This window comes from Orcinus orca, chromosome 1 (genome assembly GCF_937001465.1).
Source record: "Orcinus orca chromosome 1, mOrcOrc1.1, whole genome shotgun sequence".
Taxonomy (NCBI): domain Eukaryota; kingdom Metazoa; phylum Chordata; class Mammalia; order Artiodactyla; family Delphinidae; genus Orcinus; species Orcinus orca.
Window position 1 is genome coordinate 194,068,545 of NC_064559.1, and position 16,143 is coordinate 194,084,687.

At 55.5% G+C, this 16,143-nt stretch overlaps 1 protein-coding gene across 1 annotated transcript in view; it reads left to right on the plus strand.

The window, feature by feature from the left end:
* The first annotated feature begins 4,519 nt into the window (after nt 1–4,519).
* MYOM3 (myomesin 3) overlaps nt 4,520–16,143 on the plus strand; it is a 47,477-nt gene continuing 35,853 nt past the window's right edge. The window contains exons 1-7 of the mRNA XM_004266745.3: nt 4,520–4,638; nt 6,986–7,164; nt 7,448–7,528; nt 8,251–8,410; nt 9,120–9,277; nt 12,905–13,000; nt 14,627–14,715. Coding sequence (XP_004266793.1) covers nt 7,004–7,164; nt 7,448–7,528; nt 8,251–8,410; nt 9,120–9,277; nt 12,905–13,000; nt 14,627–14,715 — 745 coding nt within the window. The 5' untranslated portion in view covers nt 4,520–4,638; nt 6,986–7,003. The remainder of the gene's footprint in view (nt 4,639–6,985; nt 7,165–7,447; nt 7,529–8,250; nt 8,411–9,119; nt 9,278–12,904; nt 13,001–14,626; nt 14,716–16,143) is intronic.

Here is a 16,143-nt window from a genome sequence, read left to right on the forward strand (position 1 = left end):
AAACTTGCCTCACCATGAGAATCCCCTGAGGAGCTTACTAAAAATACAGCTTCCTCAGCCCTAGCCCAGACCTGCTGAACCCATAGCGACTGGGGAATCCAGATTCTCAGTAAACTCCTTTGATGATTCCTCTTAGGCAAGTGGAGGGAACCATGCTCTTATACCAATAGTTTTCCTATCCTGTGGCCTCAAATCATCCCCCTAGAGCCACCCCCATCTCCTCCCCTGTATGGGAGCTGGGGAGCTGCAACAAGGGGTGGTATTTCAACCTGGGATGGCTACAGATCCCTGGCCTCCCAAACCCCCAGCCCCAAGAACACACAGGGGTTGCCTGAATTTCCACCCAGAGAATAGGGCTAGCGGGGACGAGGGGTCCTCCAGAGTCCTGGAGGGCAAGGCTGGATCCCTCTGTGCCCATCCGCAGTCTGAGTGTCAGCCTGGACAGAGGGACACAGCTCTGAGACCCCATCCCCACACCCTCAGGCCCTCAGCTGATTTTCCCTTCCCACTCTAAGGAGGAAGGGGCATAAGGAATATGCGTTTTGACCTGCTAGTATGAGAAGAACAGTAACTGGAATTAACTGAAGTGTGAGAACAGCAGAGGGAGGGAAGGGAGACTAAAGCAGGGAGAAAGGAGGTAGTGGGAGAACGCATTGGATCAGACAGTTCTCCACTTGACCACCAGGTGGGGCCATCAGCCAAAAACAGTTTGGTTGCTGTCAGACAATGGTGTGGAGGTTCAGGGTGGTTGGCAGGTGGAATAGGGTTCAAATGATTGTCCGTAATATTCATAAGTCCAGGGAGGGCAACGAAAGGGAAAAGGAGGGGAGAAAGAATGAAATATTTAAGAAGTACTAGCCATGAGTTAAATACTATACCAGGCATTTCACGCATTTTAACCTCATTTGAATATCATAAACATTCTGCAAGATAGGTATTCATCATTCATTCATTTTTGACAAGCATACACGGGGAATTCCCTGGCGGCCCAGTGGTTAGGACTCCGCACTTCCACTGCAGGGGGCACACACGGGTTCCATCCCTGGTCGGGGCACTAAGATCCCACATGGCGTGACCAAAAAAAAAGAAAGAAAGAAAGAAAGGGAAAAAGCATATATCAAGGACCCAGTTGTATGCCAGGCACTGTTCCTGGGGCTAGGGATACAGTGAACAAGACAGGCAGGCAAGTTCCCTGTTGTCTTAGAGCTTGCATACAATTTGCAGATAAAGAAACGGCCCAGAAAGGAGGCCAAGATCCCCCCATTAGTACAGGTGCCAGAGGTGGGGATTTTTTTTTTTTTAATATTTATTTATCTAGCTGCGCCAGGTCTTAGTTGCAGCACGCGGGATCTTCATTGCAGCATTCAGGCTCTTAGTTGTGACATGCGGGATCTAGTTCTCTGACCAGGGATCGAACCCAGGCCCCCTGCATTGGGTGCGCAGATTCTTAACCACTGGACCACCAGGGAAGTCCTGAGGTTGGGATTTAAACCAAGGTTCCTATACCTCCAAGTCTGACCTCTGCTCAGCCTCATGGCCTGAGGGCTAGCTGTGCTCACATTAAGGCACATCAGGAGGAGGGAGGCCATCATTGGGTTAGGGTACATGGAGCACATGGAAATCCCACACCCAGAAGGAGGGGTAGAGAAAGCTCTCAGCACGCCTAGAGTCGTGCAGTTATTGGTGGAGCTCTCACTTAGCAAATGTTGCTGGGTGCCAGACATTGCACCACAGGCTCCACATTCCCTATTTGAATCTCTGCAATCAGACTGCAAAGCAGGCATCGTTGAGCCCACTGCACAGGTGATAAAACCAAAATGGCTTGCCCAAGGTCATAGAGCTAGTAGGCGGGGGCACCTCCATCAGGCTGCTTTGGGGGGAAGGGGTTATAGAACCAGTTTAAATGTCTGTCTCGTGCTGGATTGGAAGCCCACACCTCTTGGCTGTAAAACAGATTCACACTCACTCCTCACAATGAATGTATAAATGTGGGTCTTGGAAATCCCTTCCTATGTTGGGTCAGTATAAAATGGGAGAGAGGGCTTCCCTGGTGGCGCAGTGGTTACGAATCCGCCTGCCAATGCAGGGGACACGGGTTCAAACCCTGGTCCAGGAAGATCCCACATGCCACGGAACAACTAAGCCCGTGCGCCACAACTACTGAGCCTGCGCTCTAGAGTCTGTGAGCCACAACTATTGAGCCCGTGTGCCACAACTACTGCAGCCCGCGTGCCTAGAGCCCATGCTCCGCAACAAGAGAATCCACTGCAATGAGAAGCCTGCGTACCACAACGAAGAGTAGCACTCCGCTCGCCGCAACTAGAGAAAAGCCCGCGCGCAACAACGAAGACCCAATGCAGCCAAAAATAAATAAATTTATAAATTAAAAAAAAAAAATGGGAGAGAGCCATCGAATGGTCTCCACCCAAAGATGCTCTTAATGCTGCATCCAGGAAGGAAGGGAGATGCATAGGAAGGGGGTTTCAAATAGGGCAGGAGACTGAGAATTTTTTTTTTAATTATTATTATTATTATTTTTTTTTTTTTTGCGGTACGCGGGCCTCTCACTGTTGTGGCCTCTCCCGTTGCGGAGCACAGGCTCCAGACGCGCAGGCTCAGCGGCCATGGCTCACGGGCCCAGCCGCTCCGCGGCATGTGGGATCTTCCCGGACCGGGGCACGAACCCGTGTCCCCTGCAACGGCAGGCGGACTCTCAACCACTGCGCCACCAGGGAGGCCCTATTTTAATATTTTTTATTGAAGTATATTTGATGTATAATATTACATAAGTTTCAGGTGTACAATATAGTGATTCACAACTTTAGAGGTTATAGTCCATTTATAGTTATTATAAAATATTGCCTATTCCCTGTGTTATACAATATACCTTTGTAGCTTATTTATTTTATACACAGTAGTTTTTACCTCTTAATCCCCTACCTTTATCTTCCCCCTCCCCCTTTCTCTCTCCCCACTGGCAACCACTAGTTTGTTCTCTATATGTGTGAGTCTGTTTCTTTTTTGTTATATTCACTAGTTTGTTGTATTTTTTAGATTCCGCATATAAGTGACATCATACAGTATTTGTCTTTCTCTGTCTACTTATTTCACTTAGCATAATGCCCTCCAAGTCCATCCATGTTGCTGCAAATGGCAAAGTTTCATTCTTTGTTATGGCTCAGTAGTATTCCATTGTATACATACACCACACCTTCTTTATCCTGTCATCTGTTGATGGACACTTAGGTTGCTCCCATATCTTGGCAATTGTAAATAATGCTGCCATGAACACTGGGGTGCATGTATCTTTTCGAATTAATGTTTTCATTTTTTAAATATATTCCCAGGAGTGGAATTGCTGGATCATATGGTAGTTCTATTGAATTTTTCAAGGAACCTCCATACAGTTTTCCATAGTGGCTGCACCAATTTGCATTCTTACCAGTAGTGCGTGAGGGTTCCGTTTTAGGAGACTGAGATTTTGTCTGAAGAGCTCACTTGTGTATTCTCTCCCCAACACCCTCTCCTGAGGGGTCCCCAAGGCACTAGGAAGAATGACAGGCACAGTGCTGCTGGGCCCCCCTGAGGTCCCAGGAGGAGGCCAGGAGGGAAGCTGTGTCTCTGCACTGGGGCGCACAGCCTCCCCCAAACCTGCTCATCCCCCGAGACCGGGCTCAGGTGTATCTTCCTCATCACGTCCTGTTGTAACTGCCTGTGTCCGCGTCTAGATTAGGGCTTATTTCCTAACGTCAGGCATCTTATCTTTTCCCTTCTGCATCCCCAGTGCCCACCAGGCCTAGGTTTGAATGAACATGAGGGGAAAAAATTGAGATGGGAGCAGGGCGGGCAAAGGTGGGGAAGAAAGTTCCCACAGTGGCCACTCGGGACGCCTGAGAACTTTGGACAGTGAAGGAGGAAAAGGCTTCCCCTCCTGTCCTGCCTGTGCCACACCCCTGCACACACCCTCGCACATACCCCACTGTGGCCGGGTGGGGCTGGTCAGTAGCTGCTGGAGGGGGCTGTGTAGAGAGATGAGAAGAAACCCACTTCCATTTTCGCCAGTGATAACTTATGAGCACTGAAGACTCATTTTTAGGTCACATCCCCTCCATGTCTTCACAAAGTCTGGGGGCCCAGCCTCACTATCTCTATTTTCAGAAGGGGAATCAGATGAGAGAAGCTGAGGGTCTTCCCCAAAGTACCTGTCACGGTGGCGGGCAGGGCGGGGGGAGGTAGAATTCAGATCAGAGCTCCCAGCAGCTGAGAAAACCTCCCCTGATCTGTTTTCCATACAACCAGGCCTGAGCTATGAGCTCCTTTCCACTGCAGTGGGGATGGAGCCGAGGGGAGGAGCTGTCTTTGGGTGGGGGTGGGGGTGGGGACAGCTCCACCTGTTGCTGCCGTCTTGGCAATGCTGGACCCAGGGAACGGCCCCTCCCTCTGTCGGCACCCCCCCCCCCATAGTTCTCATCCATTATCATCACACTGCTTCAGCGCTGCTATATTTAAGGCCCGTGCAGGCTCCAAGATCACATTCTTCTCCCGGTCCCCGCTGAGTCCAGGGCAAGAAGAAATCAAGGACCCTCTCATCCTCTGGAATCTTCTCCCCAGAGACACTAAGCGCGCACGGCTGCTTCTGTGAGTCACCTCCAGGGATCAGGGGTGGGGAGGGAGACCTCCAGATAATGAGACCCTCAGCTTTCCATTGGCAAGTGGAGTGCGTGTGTGTGTGTGTGTGTGTGTGTGTGTGTGTGTGTGTGTGTTGGGAAAGGATCCTGGGAGATTTGGAAAGCAAAAGTATACATGTGCTTAGGTATCACCCCAAGTGGAAATGAGAGGGGATTCTAGAAAAAATCTCTGCCCCATCACACTGTTCTGTGTGGCCCTGGATCTTCTGAGCTGAGCCTTCTGTGATGTGAAAGCTACAAAACACACACACGCGTGCACACACATCACTTGGGGACGCCCTGAGAAGTGGAGGCTTTCCTGTAGGAAGCAGGCATCAGCAGGGACCGGGGTGGACCGGTAGGTCCAGCAAACCTAGAGCAGTCCTGGCGGAGCCCTGCTTGGCCGGCCCGGCAGGCAGGGGATGAGCGCAAGCCCGGAGGGCCCGCACGGCAAGGCGGGGAGGGCGTTCATCCAGCCTGGGCTCACTGGTACGAAACCGAGGCCAGCACTCCAGCCTCGGAAGCTGGTGGGAGCATTAAGAGCACATCCCAGGCTGGGCAGGCTGTGTCTCCGCTCCCGCCCACAGCACCCAGCTTTCTGCCATCAGGGCTCTGAGTCACTGTGGCTTGGTGCACGTCTCTTCCACTCCTGAGGAATAGGAGAGGCCTCCTTGCCCCTTCTCACTGAGGGATGCTGTCAGGGGACCGGGCGGGGCAGGGCTGGGGGTGGGCGGCAGACAGACCGAGGCTTGGGAGGAAAGTGGAGTGGGTGGGGAAAGTCACACAGCAGGAGCCCTGGCCCGAGGCTTTGCACCCTCCCGGTCGGCACGGGGGACGATCTCCCTTTCTGGCCAACCACACCCTGCTGAGCCCTCCGCAGCAGGCACACGGCACTCTGGGGGCAGGACTGGGAAGCTGCGATCTCCTCCTTGCTGCCTAATCCTTAGCCTCAGTCATCGCTTTAAAAAGAATCGATGGCTCATCCACTAAAGCCAGGGGTCTGGTTGCAGGCGGCCCTGGAGGTCAGGGATGAGCGCCAGGCCCGCCCGGCTGCGCCAATCAGGAACAGAGCATCCGGGGAAGAGAGCCAGCAGCTGATGCCAGGGAACGTTAACCCTCAGCTGCTAGGGCCGGGGCCATGTGTCCCAGGAAAGCCGGGGGCCTCCCTCTGCGGGTGGTACCCAGCGGCTCTCTCCTTGGCTGTGAGGAGGAAGGAACAGAAAGGGCAGGCCAGTCACTCTCTGGGTGCAGGCAGACCCTCCTCCTCAGGAGGAAGCGGATGGGAAGCCCAAGGGGTGACTGTGCCGTTGTGTCCAGCCGAGGTCACTGTAGGAGGCCAGAAGCCTCACGGGCAGCCCTTGGTCTCGGCGAACACCCTGCAGCAACCCAGTCTGCCTTGGGTGTCCTTTGTGGATGCCCAAAGTGAGCAAACTTTTAGGAACCGGAAGGATCAAATCCCAATAAAATTGACCCTTGGCAGCCTGAGCCCCCTGACACCTCAGAACAGGCCCTTTTAGGCCAAGGATCGCTGATGAGGTCAGCGGGCCCACCTACCACATCATGGACTTAGAGAAATGGTCCCCCACGGGCAAGTTCACACCCAGGTCAGAACACAGTCCCGCACACACACTCCGCCATAGCCAGCAGGCCCCGAGGGAGAGGCACGGACAGGGCAGAGCCGGGCCTCATGGAAGCAGACAGGAGAGGGCTGAGGGGGTGGGCCCCCCTTCTTCCTCCGCCTTCACGGCCAGGGTCTACCTCAGGGCCTCCCAGGTCAGAGGCCTGGCCCCGAATTCCCACCCGGAGAAGGACTGGAAGCCATTCCAGGGCGTCCACCAGGCATCCTAGAGCTTCAGCGCCAGAGGGCCCTCAGAGGCCTGCTGGTGACACCGCACCCCAGATCTGGGAAGGAATTTAGTGCAAAGAACCCAGAGCTAGCTAGCTGGGGGTCCCCCACTCCCCTCGCCTGCCTCTCCACGTCCTGGACATCAGAGTGCTCAATCCCTCACCGTCTGGGAAGCTGAGACCCGGAGAAGGGAGGGCCTTGCCCAGGTCATGGGGGGGGGGGGGGATGGGGGCAGGTGCCGCTGGAAGCCGGGAGCCACTGGGGCAGCACATGGAGTGGTGGACAAGCCAGGCTGAGAGTGCAAAGCCTGCCTCTGTCACCTGGGCGGGTCCCCCCACATCGGGCCTGAGCTCCCCTGTCTGCCCACGGGAGAGAGAACCCCTACCGGCAAACCTCCAGAGATGCTGGCGGACCCCACGGGGAAGGGGCGGGTGGACGCCTGGTGGAGTGACCGTGTACCTTGGCTCGGCAGGTCGTCGCTCTTGCAGCCATGACTCTGCCTCAGAGCCCGGGAGGTACGGGGGAGCCCCGGGCACCCCAGGCCGTGGCAATGCACAGGCTGGAGCACCGCCACGAGGAAGAGCAGAAATCTGAGCAGCAGCACAGCCTGCGGATGGGCTCCTCCACGCGGAAACGCACCTTCCGCAGCAGGTGGGAGCCTCGGGGACCCAGCCCAGCCCCTGCGCTTCCCCCAGGGCCCTCGGTCCGCCGGGGAGGCGCAGCTCTGCTCTCTGGAGGCCCCGGTCTGCAGGGGGAGGCGTAGCCCTGACCTCTGTGTACTTGAGTTTGAGGAGACAGGCACAGCCCTGCTTTCTGAGAGCCCGGTGTGAGGAACGAGGGTGCCTGCTAGTACCCAGAGGTAGGAGGATGGATCCCCCAGCCAGACCCCCAGCCAAACCTGCAGGAGCCATGACCTCTCTTTTCCCGGGGGCAGCGAGGAAGAGTATCGGTTCAGCGCGGCAGACTACGCCCTCGCAGCAGCCCTGGCTCTGACGGCCTCCTCAGAGACGTCGTGGTAAGTCAGGTGACCTTGCCAGAGAGCCCTGGGCCGGGAAGAGGTCGTCCTGTCCAGTCCTCTGCCTCCCCACTGGGCTCCCACACTCAGCTTAAAGAACCTGCCCGAAGTTACACATCTAGAGTAAGCGGCTAGTCAGAGGTTTAAGCCCGGGGCTGACTGACCACAAGGCCCGCCGCACCACCCTCTGGATGAGCCCTCAGGCAGTAGTGAGGGAGCGTCCCCGGGGGAGAGGCTGGTGGGGGTCTGTACTTCACCACCCGGCTTCCGTGGCGGGGAAGGAGGCGGGGATGGGGAGAGGAGGAACAAGGAAAGCAGCCCACGTTTTGGACACGAGGCCCGAGATGGGAAGGCCTCTGAGCCTGAGAGCATCAGGAGGCCTGGGTCCTGGTCCTGGCCGGCCTAGAGCAGGTTACCCAGCCTCAGGTCCCTACCCTGTAGAATGGGGAGACTAAGACCTGTCCACCTGCTTGCAGTGAAAACAAGAGGAACGATGGCTTGTGAAAGAGCCTCGTGAACTGGATCAATCATACTTATTACGCACCTGCTAAAAGCCGGACCCACGCAGGGCATTCTGGAGGCAAGAGAGGATTAAAAGTTGCCCTTGTCCTCAAGAAGCTTTAAGTGTGGCCGGCAGTGCTGGGCGTGGGGAAGGCAGGGCCAGGGCGTCCCCACATCACCACCCCAAGGGTCTCCACCGCTGATGGCCTCCGTCACCGCAGGGAAGCCCAGCTGAGGCGCCAGACCAGCACCGTGCAGCTGGAGGAGAGAGGGCAGAAACGGGTGGGCTTCGGCAATGAGTGGGAGAGGACGGAGATCGCCTTCCTACGGACCCAGTGGCTGCTGCGCCAGAGGCGAGACCGGAAGGCGCTGAGATGGCGGGTGAGAGGGATGGGCTGGGGCCTCCAGGGCCCTGAGAACTGAGACCCATCACACGCCATCCAACTCAACCTACCGCCTTCTCAAGAAGAGCTGGACATCCCAGTGCCCCTACCCTCTAGCTGCGTGACCTTGGTCAAGCAATAATTCTAACTGAGCCTCGGTTTTCTCATTTGTAAAATGGGTGTATGTGGTACCAATGCTTGGTGTCGAGGTGGGAAGTAAATGAGATCAAGCTGGTAAAGTCACTTTCCCAGTGCCTGGAACGCAGAAGACCCTCAGGGAATGCTACTCCTAACAAATGTCAGGGATCTGAAGCCACTTCCATTCCCCCTCCCTGGGCAGGACAACAATAGCTGTAATACTTACATGGGTGTTATCAGTGCCTATGTTTTTCACATACTAACTCATTTAATCCTCACTGCAACCCCACAGGAGGGTGGGGGAATATTATTATCATCCCCATTTTACAGATAAGGAAATGGAGGACTGGCCTATGGTCTCACAGCTAGTAAGTAGCAGCGTTTGGCCTTGACCCCACGCCCTGCCCTCTGTGGCACGCTGCCTCTCAGCCGCTGGTTGGGGTGGTGCACGGCTCTAGCCCACGTGGGCCCAACTCCAGAGCCTGGGTGTCGGGGGAAAGGTAACAGCAAAGACTGGGGAGAGGTGGTGCCCCGGCTCATAGAAGTCACAGGCCCCCTCCCACCTCCAGACAGAGAAGAAGGTCCGGGAGGCCAAGGAGCTGAGGGATCTGTGTTCCGGACGCGGGCCCTGGTTCTGGATCCCGCTGCGCTCCCACGCCGTCTGGGAGCACACCACAGTCCTACTGACCTGCACCGTCCAGGCCTCGCCTCCACCCCAGGTCACCTGGTAAGCCCCCGGGGGGCAGGAGAGAAGGGGTCCTTGCCCCGCCCCCATGCTCTGGGCCTCTGGGGGTTCCCTGAGTGTGAGTTCCTTACACCCAACACCTCCCTTCCAGGGACCCGGCCCCTCCCCTAGAAGTTCCTGCCGCCTTAGAAAAGCTGCAGACCCACAGACCCTGAGCTCTGCCCTCCCCAAACAGAGCAGCAGCTGCTGGGGAGGCTTAAGAGGGGTTATTCTTAGCTGCCTCCCAGCCAGCCTGGGGCTAGAAGTCTGGGCTGCCTGGGGAGCCAGCGCTTGTAAAAATATGATTCTGGTGGCATGTGAAGGCAGCTGCTCTGAGCTGGACATCCCTGGGGCTGCAGGAAGCTGGGGGGAGGCAGGGAGGGTGGGGGCCCTGTAGTGAGAAGGAGCTCAGGCCTCGCTCTCTCTCTGCCAATTTGGTGTGTGGTCTCAACTATGGCTCTTAACCTCTCTGGTCCTGCCTCCGTTTCCTGTTCTGTAAAATGGGTTGAAGACCTCCTGTCCGGCTTGCACGTGGCGAGGATTTAATGCCACGACAACGTGGAAGCCCTCAGAACTTGAAAGGTGCTGGGAAAGCAGGAGGTGCCGTTCCTGGGAGTGAACCCGTGACAGAACCACAGAGTCGAAGCCTTGCCGGCGGAGGCGGGCAGAGGCAGGAGCCTCCTGAATGGGCCTGGTGGAGGTGGGGGTGGAGAGTAGGAAAGTGATCATTCCAGTTGGCTTTTCTTTTTTTTTTTTTCCTTAAAGCATATATAATGCCTCAGAAGTCAGAGAAAGAAAAAGAGCTTAGGCCAAGAGCAATCAAGAAAGGTGTTCTGAGGGAGGTGGCCTTGGGGCTGGTCATTGCCAGGTGGCATTCATTCACATTCCTTGGGAACCAAGGCAGTCCGGTAGGAGGACTGCTCCCAACAGCCAGCCTGGGCTAAGTGGGGGTCAGCTGCTCAGCTGGCCTGGCCTGGCAGCTAAGCCCTGCCCTGCCCTGGCACTGAGGCCCACATCTAAGCCATGCCATGGGAGCCTCTTGGGAGGGAGTCTTGTTTCCACCCTTGCCAGCAAGGTTGCCACAACAAGGAGCTGAGCATTCTTTGTAAGTGGCAGAGGCCAAGGCCAGGCCCACCTCCAGCCAGAGGGACTCAGGTGGCCCCCGGGGCTCCTGGCTTTGGGATCTGGTTTCCCATCATCAGTCACCTCCGGCAGGGCCACACTTCATCCTGGGATTGGCCTCCAGAGCTCTGCCCGGGCCCTGGTAGAGACCCAGCCCCCCGGTCAGCAGGAAGATACTGGCTGCCCAGGCTTGTCAGTCGAGTCCATTCATTCACCAATTATTGAGCACTTCCTGAATGCAGGGGCAACTTCAGGCGAGTTAGGCAAGGCCCAGGCTGGCTATGTTTATACTGCAGAAGTGGGCCCTGGCCACAGTTCATTAATGTCAGAATCACTCTCCCAGGCCAAGCCGCCTTCAAAAGTAAAATCTCACACCAAAATATGGGGAATTCCTGGCTGGCCAGTGGTTAGGACTCGGCGCTTTCACTGCCAGGGGCATAGGTTCGATCCCTGGTGGGGGAACTAAGATCCCACAAGCCGCATGGCCAAAAACTTAAAAATTAAAAAAATAAGGGGGGGAGGGAAACACACCAGAATACGTAGGGGGAAAATAAACCTAGAAAAATAATAAAAATCTCACTCTTTTATGTGGGCCTCTCTGAGCCAGGCTCTGGGCTGGGTGCCTCGCCTTAGCTGTCTCACTTAATGCTGTTTTATGATTGGCTGCCATTCAGCCTCATCCTTCAAGGGCCTGCCGCACAGGCAGGAGACTGAAGCCCAGAGGGGGCCAAAATGAGACCTCAGGTCTCTGGCTGCCCAGGTTGTGCCCAGAGCTGCATCTGCTGCTTTTTCTGGGAAAGGCAGAAAGCTGGCCAGGCTGAGTTGTCTGGAATGTTCCTGACAGCTGGCGGGTGGGGGGGCTGACCTTGGCCCCCAGGCCTGGGAGATGTGGAGAGATTGGGCATGCAGATTAGGCACCATCCTCCCCACAGGAGACTTAGTTGGGTTCCTTTCAGAAGAGGTCACAGCCTGGGGGCTGTGTAGTGGGGCGTGGGCACAGCACTGTTTGGTTGCCATGGAGACAAACAGGGGCGGGGGGGTGGGGGGTGCTGTCCAAGGAAGGTGATGTACTGAGGTTGGGGTGCCCTCTCTTGGCCAAGGCCTCCTCTTTGAACTCAACCACCACTGGGGCTGATTTTTCATGCAAAGTTCTCATGGACACAGAGGCCCAGAGAGGGGGACTGATTTGCCCAAGGTCACACAGCAAGCTAATTTTCACAGACATTCACTCGCCAGCCCCGACTCCTCAGGCCTCCAGAACATACCCCAGTGGGCTGTGGACAGACACAAGGCCACCTCATTGTTCAGTGCCTGTGGCAGATAAAACCAGATCCCAGAGTTCACAGAAAACAAAAGGAAGTATCCAGGGTAGAGCGGGGCAGGGCGATCTGCGGGGCCATGCTCGGGAATCACCTGGGAAATTTTAAAAATTACTGATACCTAGTTCCCATACCCAGAAACTCTGATTTCATTGATCTGGGCTTGAGACTGGGCATGGAGATTTTTTTAAGGCTTAAATAAGATAGATCTTTTTTTTCTTTCATGTAAATGTCTGATGTAGACAGGGCAGGGCTGCTGTGGCAACTCCACCACAGATTCCTCAGGGACGCAGGCCTGTTCCCTCACACTGCTTCAGGGCACAGGCCTTCCTGGTTCGAGATGCAGCCCTCATGGCCATATTCTTGCCGCAGAATGGAGGGAAAGATGATGGGAAAAGGGGCAAAGGATGTCATCAGAAGCTTGTACTTACCTTCTGCTGACAAGACTTAGTTTAGTCACATGGCCACACCTAGCAGAAAGAGAGGCTAAGAAACATGTCATATTTACTTTAGAATAAGAGGGAGAATGGCTACTGGAGACCAATGAGCAGTTTCTGGTGCAAATTCTCAAAGGCTTATGTTCAGACTCTGAGCATGGAGATTGTTAAAGCTTCCTCTAGTGATTTTAACAAGAACTGAGATCAAGAACTGCTGTCCTTGGGGTTGACAAGAAGGTAGGGATGGGGAACTTTCCTTGGTACCCCCTTCAGAGAGGAAGGAAAAGCTGGGGCCTGGTCTTTGGGGGATACCACTGGTAGGGGGAGGGGTAGATACCCCTAATGACAGCTCCCTCTTCTCGCCCTCCAGAAGAGAATGAACCCTTGAGCATCTACAGCAGGGATTCCCAACCCCTGAACCATCCCCCTCCCCACCCCTCCCGGTCTGTGGAAAAATTGTCTTCCACGAAACCGGTCCCTGGTGCCAAAAAGGTTGGGGACCAGTGATATGTACAGTCTTCAAGCTTTACATATCTTATCCCATTTAATCATCACAACAACCCTACAAAGTCAGTGCAATTATTATTCCCATTTCACAGATGAGGAAAACTGAGGTTCAGAGCAGTGAAAGTGCTGCCCTGGGTCACACAGGTAAGCAGCACAAAGCCGAGGTTGGAATCCAGGTCTGAGAGGCTCGGGATCCTTCCCACACAGAATCACACTGCCTTCCACACACCACTGTGTCTCTACAGGTACAAAAATGACATGCGAATTGATCTCCGCCTCTTCCCTGCCGGAAAGTACCGAATCACCAATAACTATGGACTGCTGACACTGGAGATTAGGAGGTAGGACCATGAGCCCTAGAGACGCACGGCCCCCAGTCCTAGCACTACCACAGCCAGAGCAATGAATCCAAACCCTTCCTCGGAGCTATGAACCAAGTCAGCCTCATCTTCAGAAGTACCTGGGGTGCTTGTTAAAATACTGATTTGTGGGATGTACCCTCCTTTTGCCCTCAGAGAGTCAGATTAAATAGTTCTGAAGTGCGGCCCAGGCATTTGTATTTAAAAAACACCCCCATGTGATTCTAAAGCCTTGGGATACACGGTGAAAAATTTGGACTCAGAGGCTAGCAGCAAGGACTGAATGAATGCTGAGCTAGGCATGCAGGGAGAGCTCCTTGCTGGAGGAGAGAAAACACACGTATACACACACACACACACACACACACACGTGCAAGGGGGAGCAGCTGGAAGGAGAGAGTTAGGCAGGCCTTTTAGGAGGTGGTGAGTCTTAAGCATGGTTTTAAAAGAAGAGGCAGGATGTATGGAGGGAGCATTTGAGCGCAGTCTGCCCCGAAGTGTGCGTTATGCGTACGAGCTGCCAGGGGTTGAATTCCTCCGGGTGCTAAGCCCTGCGCTCGCTGCTTTACACATAATGCCCACCACCATTCTGCACAATGCAGGGAAGCGTTGTTCTGTCCGTGTTACAGGTGAGAAAACGGAGGCTCTGAAAGATTAAGTGTCTTGCGCAGCCTGTACAGGGCAGGGCCTGGGTTTGAGTCAGTTCTCTCCATCTGGGTTCTTTCCAATACACCAAACCCTCCACCTCAAGCAACTCGGGCTTCAGAGACACAAATATGAACAGGACCCTCGAAAAGCAAAGTGAGGCTACATGGACATAAATACCTGACCATCCAAGGCTACAAAGGGAGGCGCCCCGTGGGCTGCACAGTCGGGGAGAGCATGCAGGGCTGGGCAGCCTGGAGGGACACATGGAACCGGCCCTTGAAACGAGAGGGATTCCTGCCCCGAGCAGCCAGGGGAGGGGAGGGGGCACCGAGGGGCCTCTCTGCTTGCTGATGGGGTTGGATGTGTGACTTGTGTCCTACCATCTACCCTCTTTGCCACCGTGGTGCCCTGGGGTGGAGCTGGCCCAAGCCTCCACTGGGAACAAGACAAGGCTGGCCTGGCTGGTGGTGAAAACCAGGCCTGCGGTTGAGAACCCCTGGGCATCCGGCCCGGTTGTGGCACAGACTGGCAGTGTACCTGGGGCAGCTCCAGCTCCAGGGTTCTGCTCTGGAGGTGTTGATAGGGCCAGAGGCCGTGCCTGGGGGAGGGCTCGTCCCCTCGAAGCTCGGTTGAATTCCAGTTGCTCTGGGACTCTGGACAAGTCACTTAGCTTAAGTGTTCTGATAACAATCATATTTTCAAAGTATTTTCACCTGAGGTGGTTTAGGCTGCTGTTACATCCCGAGATTTTCAAAGGAGGACCTGGAGGCCTGGAGAGAGACAGTGGCAGCCCAAAGGCCCCCAGCTTCTCAGAGGCAGGCCCTGACCTAGAGCCTGAAGTCCTCCCCCAGGCCTTCCTGTTAACCCCCCCCTTCCCCCCACACCCCACCTGCACGGGGACTTGAGTTTCCCGTGGAGCCCAGCCGTCTCAGGGGGAACATCTCCCTCCCTGCTTTTCAGATGCACCATTGAGGACGCAGGCACCTACACAGTGATGGTCAAGAACGCCTACGGCCAGGCCTCCTCCTTCGCCAAAGTCCTTGTCCGCAGTGAGTCCTGCCATCACCAACAGGCCAGAAAGCCCACAGCAAACCCCAGATGAGCAGATGAGGACATGAGTCTGCGCCAGACTCGGGGAGGGACCCTCAGCCCAGGGGTATTTGGTCTGGGATCAGGTGACCAGGGCAGCCACCGGGATTCCCGCTCCCCAGGGCCTTCAGAGCAAGTGAGATCCTCCGCCCTCAGACTGTACAACCTATATCCCTGTTCAAGGGGACCCCACCTGCCTGTCCCCAAAGAGCATGCTCATCCCATCGAGCTGGGCTTGGGTCCAGATCCAGCTCAGGGCCTCTGGGAGGGCGGCCTGGCTACCAGCGGTCCTCAGGGGCAAAGGTCGATGCCTACCAAGTCCCCTCCTGACCCCCACTGCCCCTTTTGGCTTCTGGTGCATATTCCCCAGTGGGCTCAGGTCCCTCCTGTAGGTTAATCACAGCAGGAGGCAGAGGAGACACTCAGGACTCCTTCAGGCCCCCGTCCACCTGCTGCCTCTGGCGCTGACCGGCCGTGTGAGCCTGGGTGCCGTCTCACTTACCTGACCTCCCCACCTGCAAAGGGGGCATCCTACCGCCTCCCTCAGATACTCCTGTGGATTAAATGAGATGGTTTAGGTAAAACTTGGCTGGATCAGGGCCGAGCCCAGCCCAGAAGGCCACACCTTTGAGCCCAAGGCTTTGCCCTCAGGGCCCTGAGAGAAGCTGCACACACACACACACACACACACACACACACTGAGCAGCAGACAGTCCCCAGCCTCTCATCGAACCTTCTTAAACTGTCCTTCACAGCCTCTCCACCCCTCTGCCTTGTTCCCCAAATCGCTTTTGGTAGGCAGCTGTCCCCGCTGCCAGGCCAGGCTCTCTGGGTGGAATCTGAGCCGTCCCTATAGGCAGTGCCCAGAGTCGATTGCAAGGTCAGGCATCGGGCCCTTGGGCCCTGCCTTCCTCTGTTCACCCGTCCTTCCCATCATTTCATCCACATATCCCCATCCCTCCTCCATCAAGGCCATCCCAGGGACCAGTGTCATGTCCTGGCTTCAGGCTGCTGGGGTGCTCGCTAGGTGATTATGCCTCAGTTTCCTCATTTGTATGAGAGGATAATAATGACAACAACAGACAAGGCTGCTGTGGATTAAACGAGTTAATAAGCGGCACGTGGTACCCGCTATGTGAATAAAAATGTTCTCACTATCCCCTGGTGGTCCGTGTCCACACCACCTTGGACTTCACCCTGAAGCCTCCAGGAGGCTCTCTTAGTGCTGCCCTGGACCCACCAGAAATCCCAGTCTGACCAGGCTCCACCTGTAGGACTGTGATTCTGGCGGTGGATTTGGGTAAAGGAAGGAAACCACCATTTATTGAGCACTGACTGTATGCCAGGTTCCTGCTGAGGGCTTTGTTCATGTGAACTCATGTATTCAG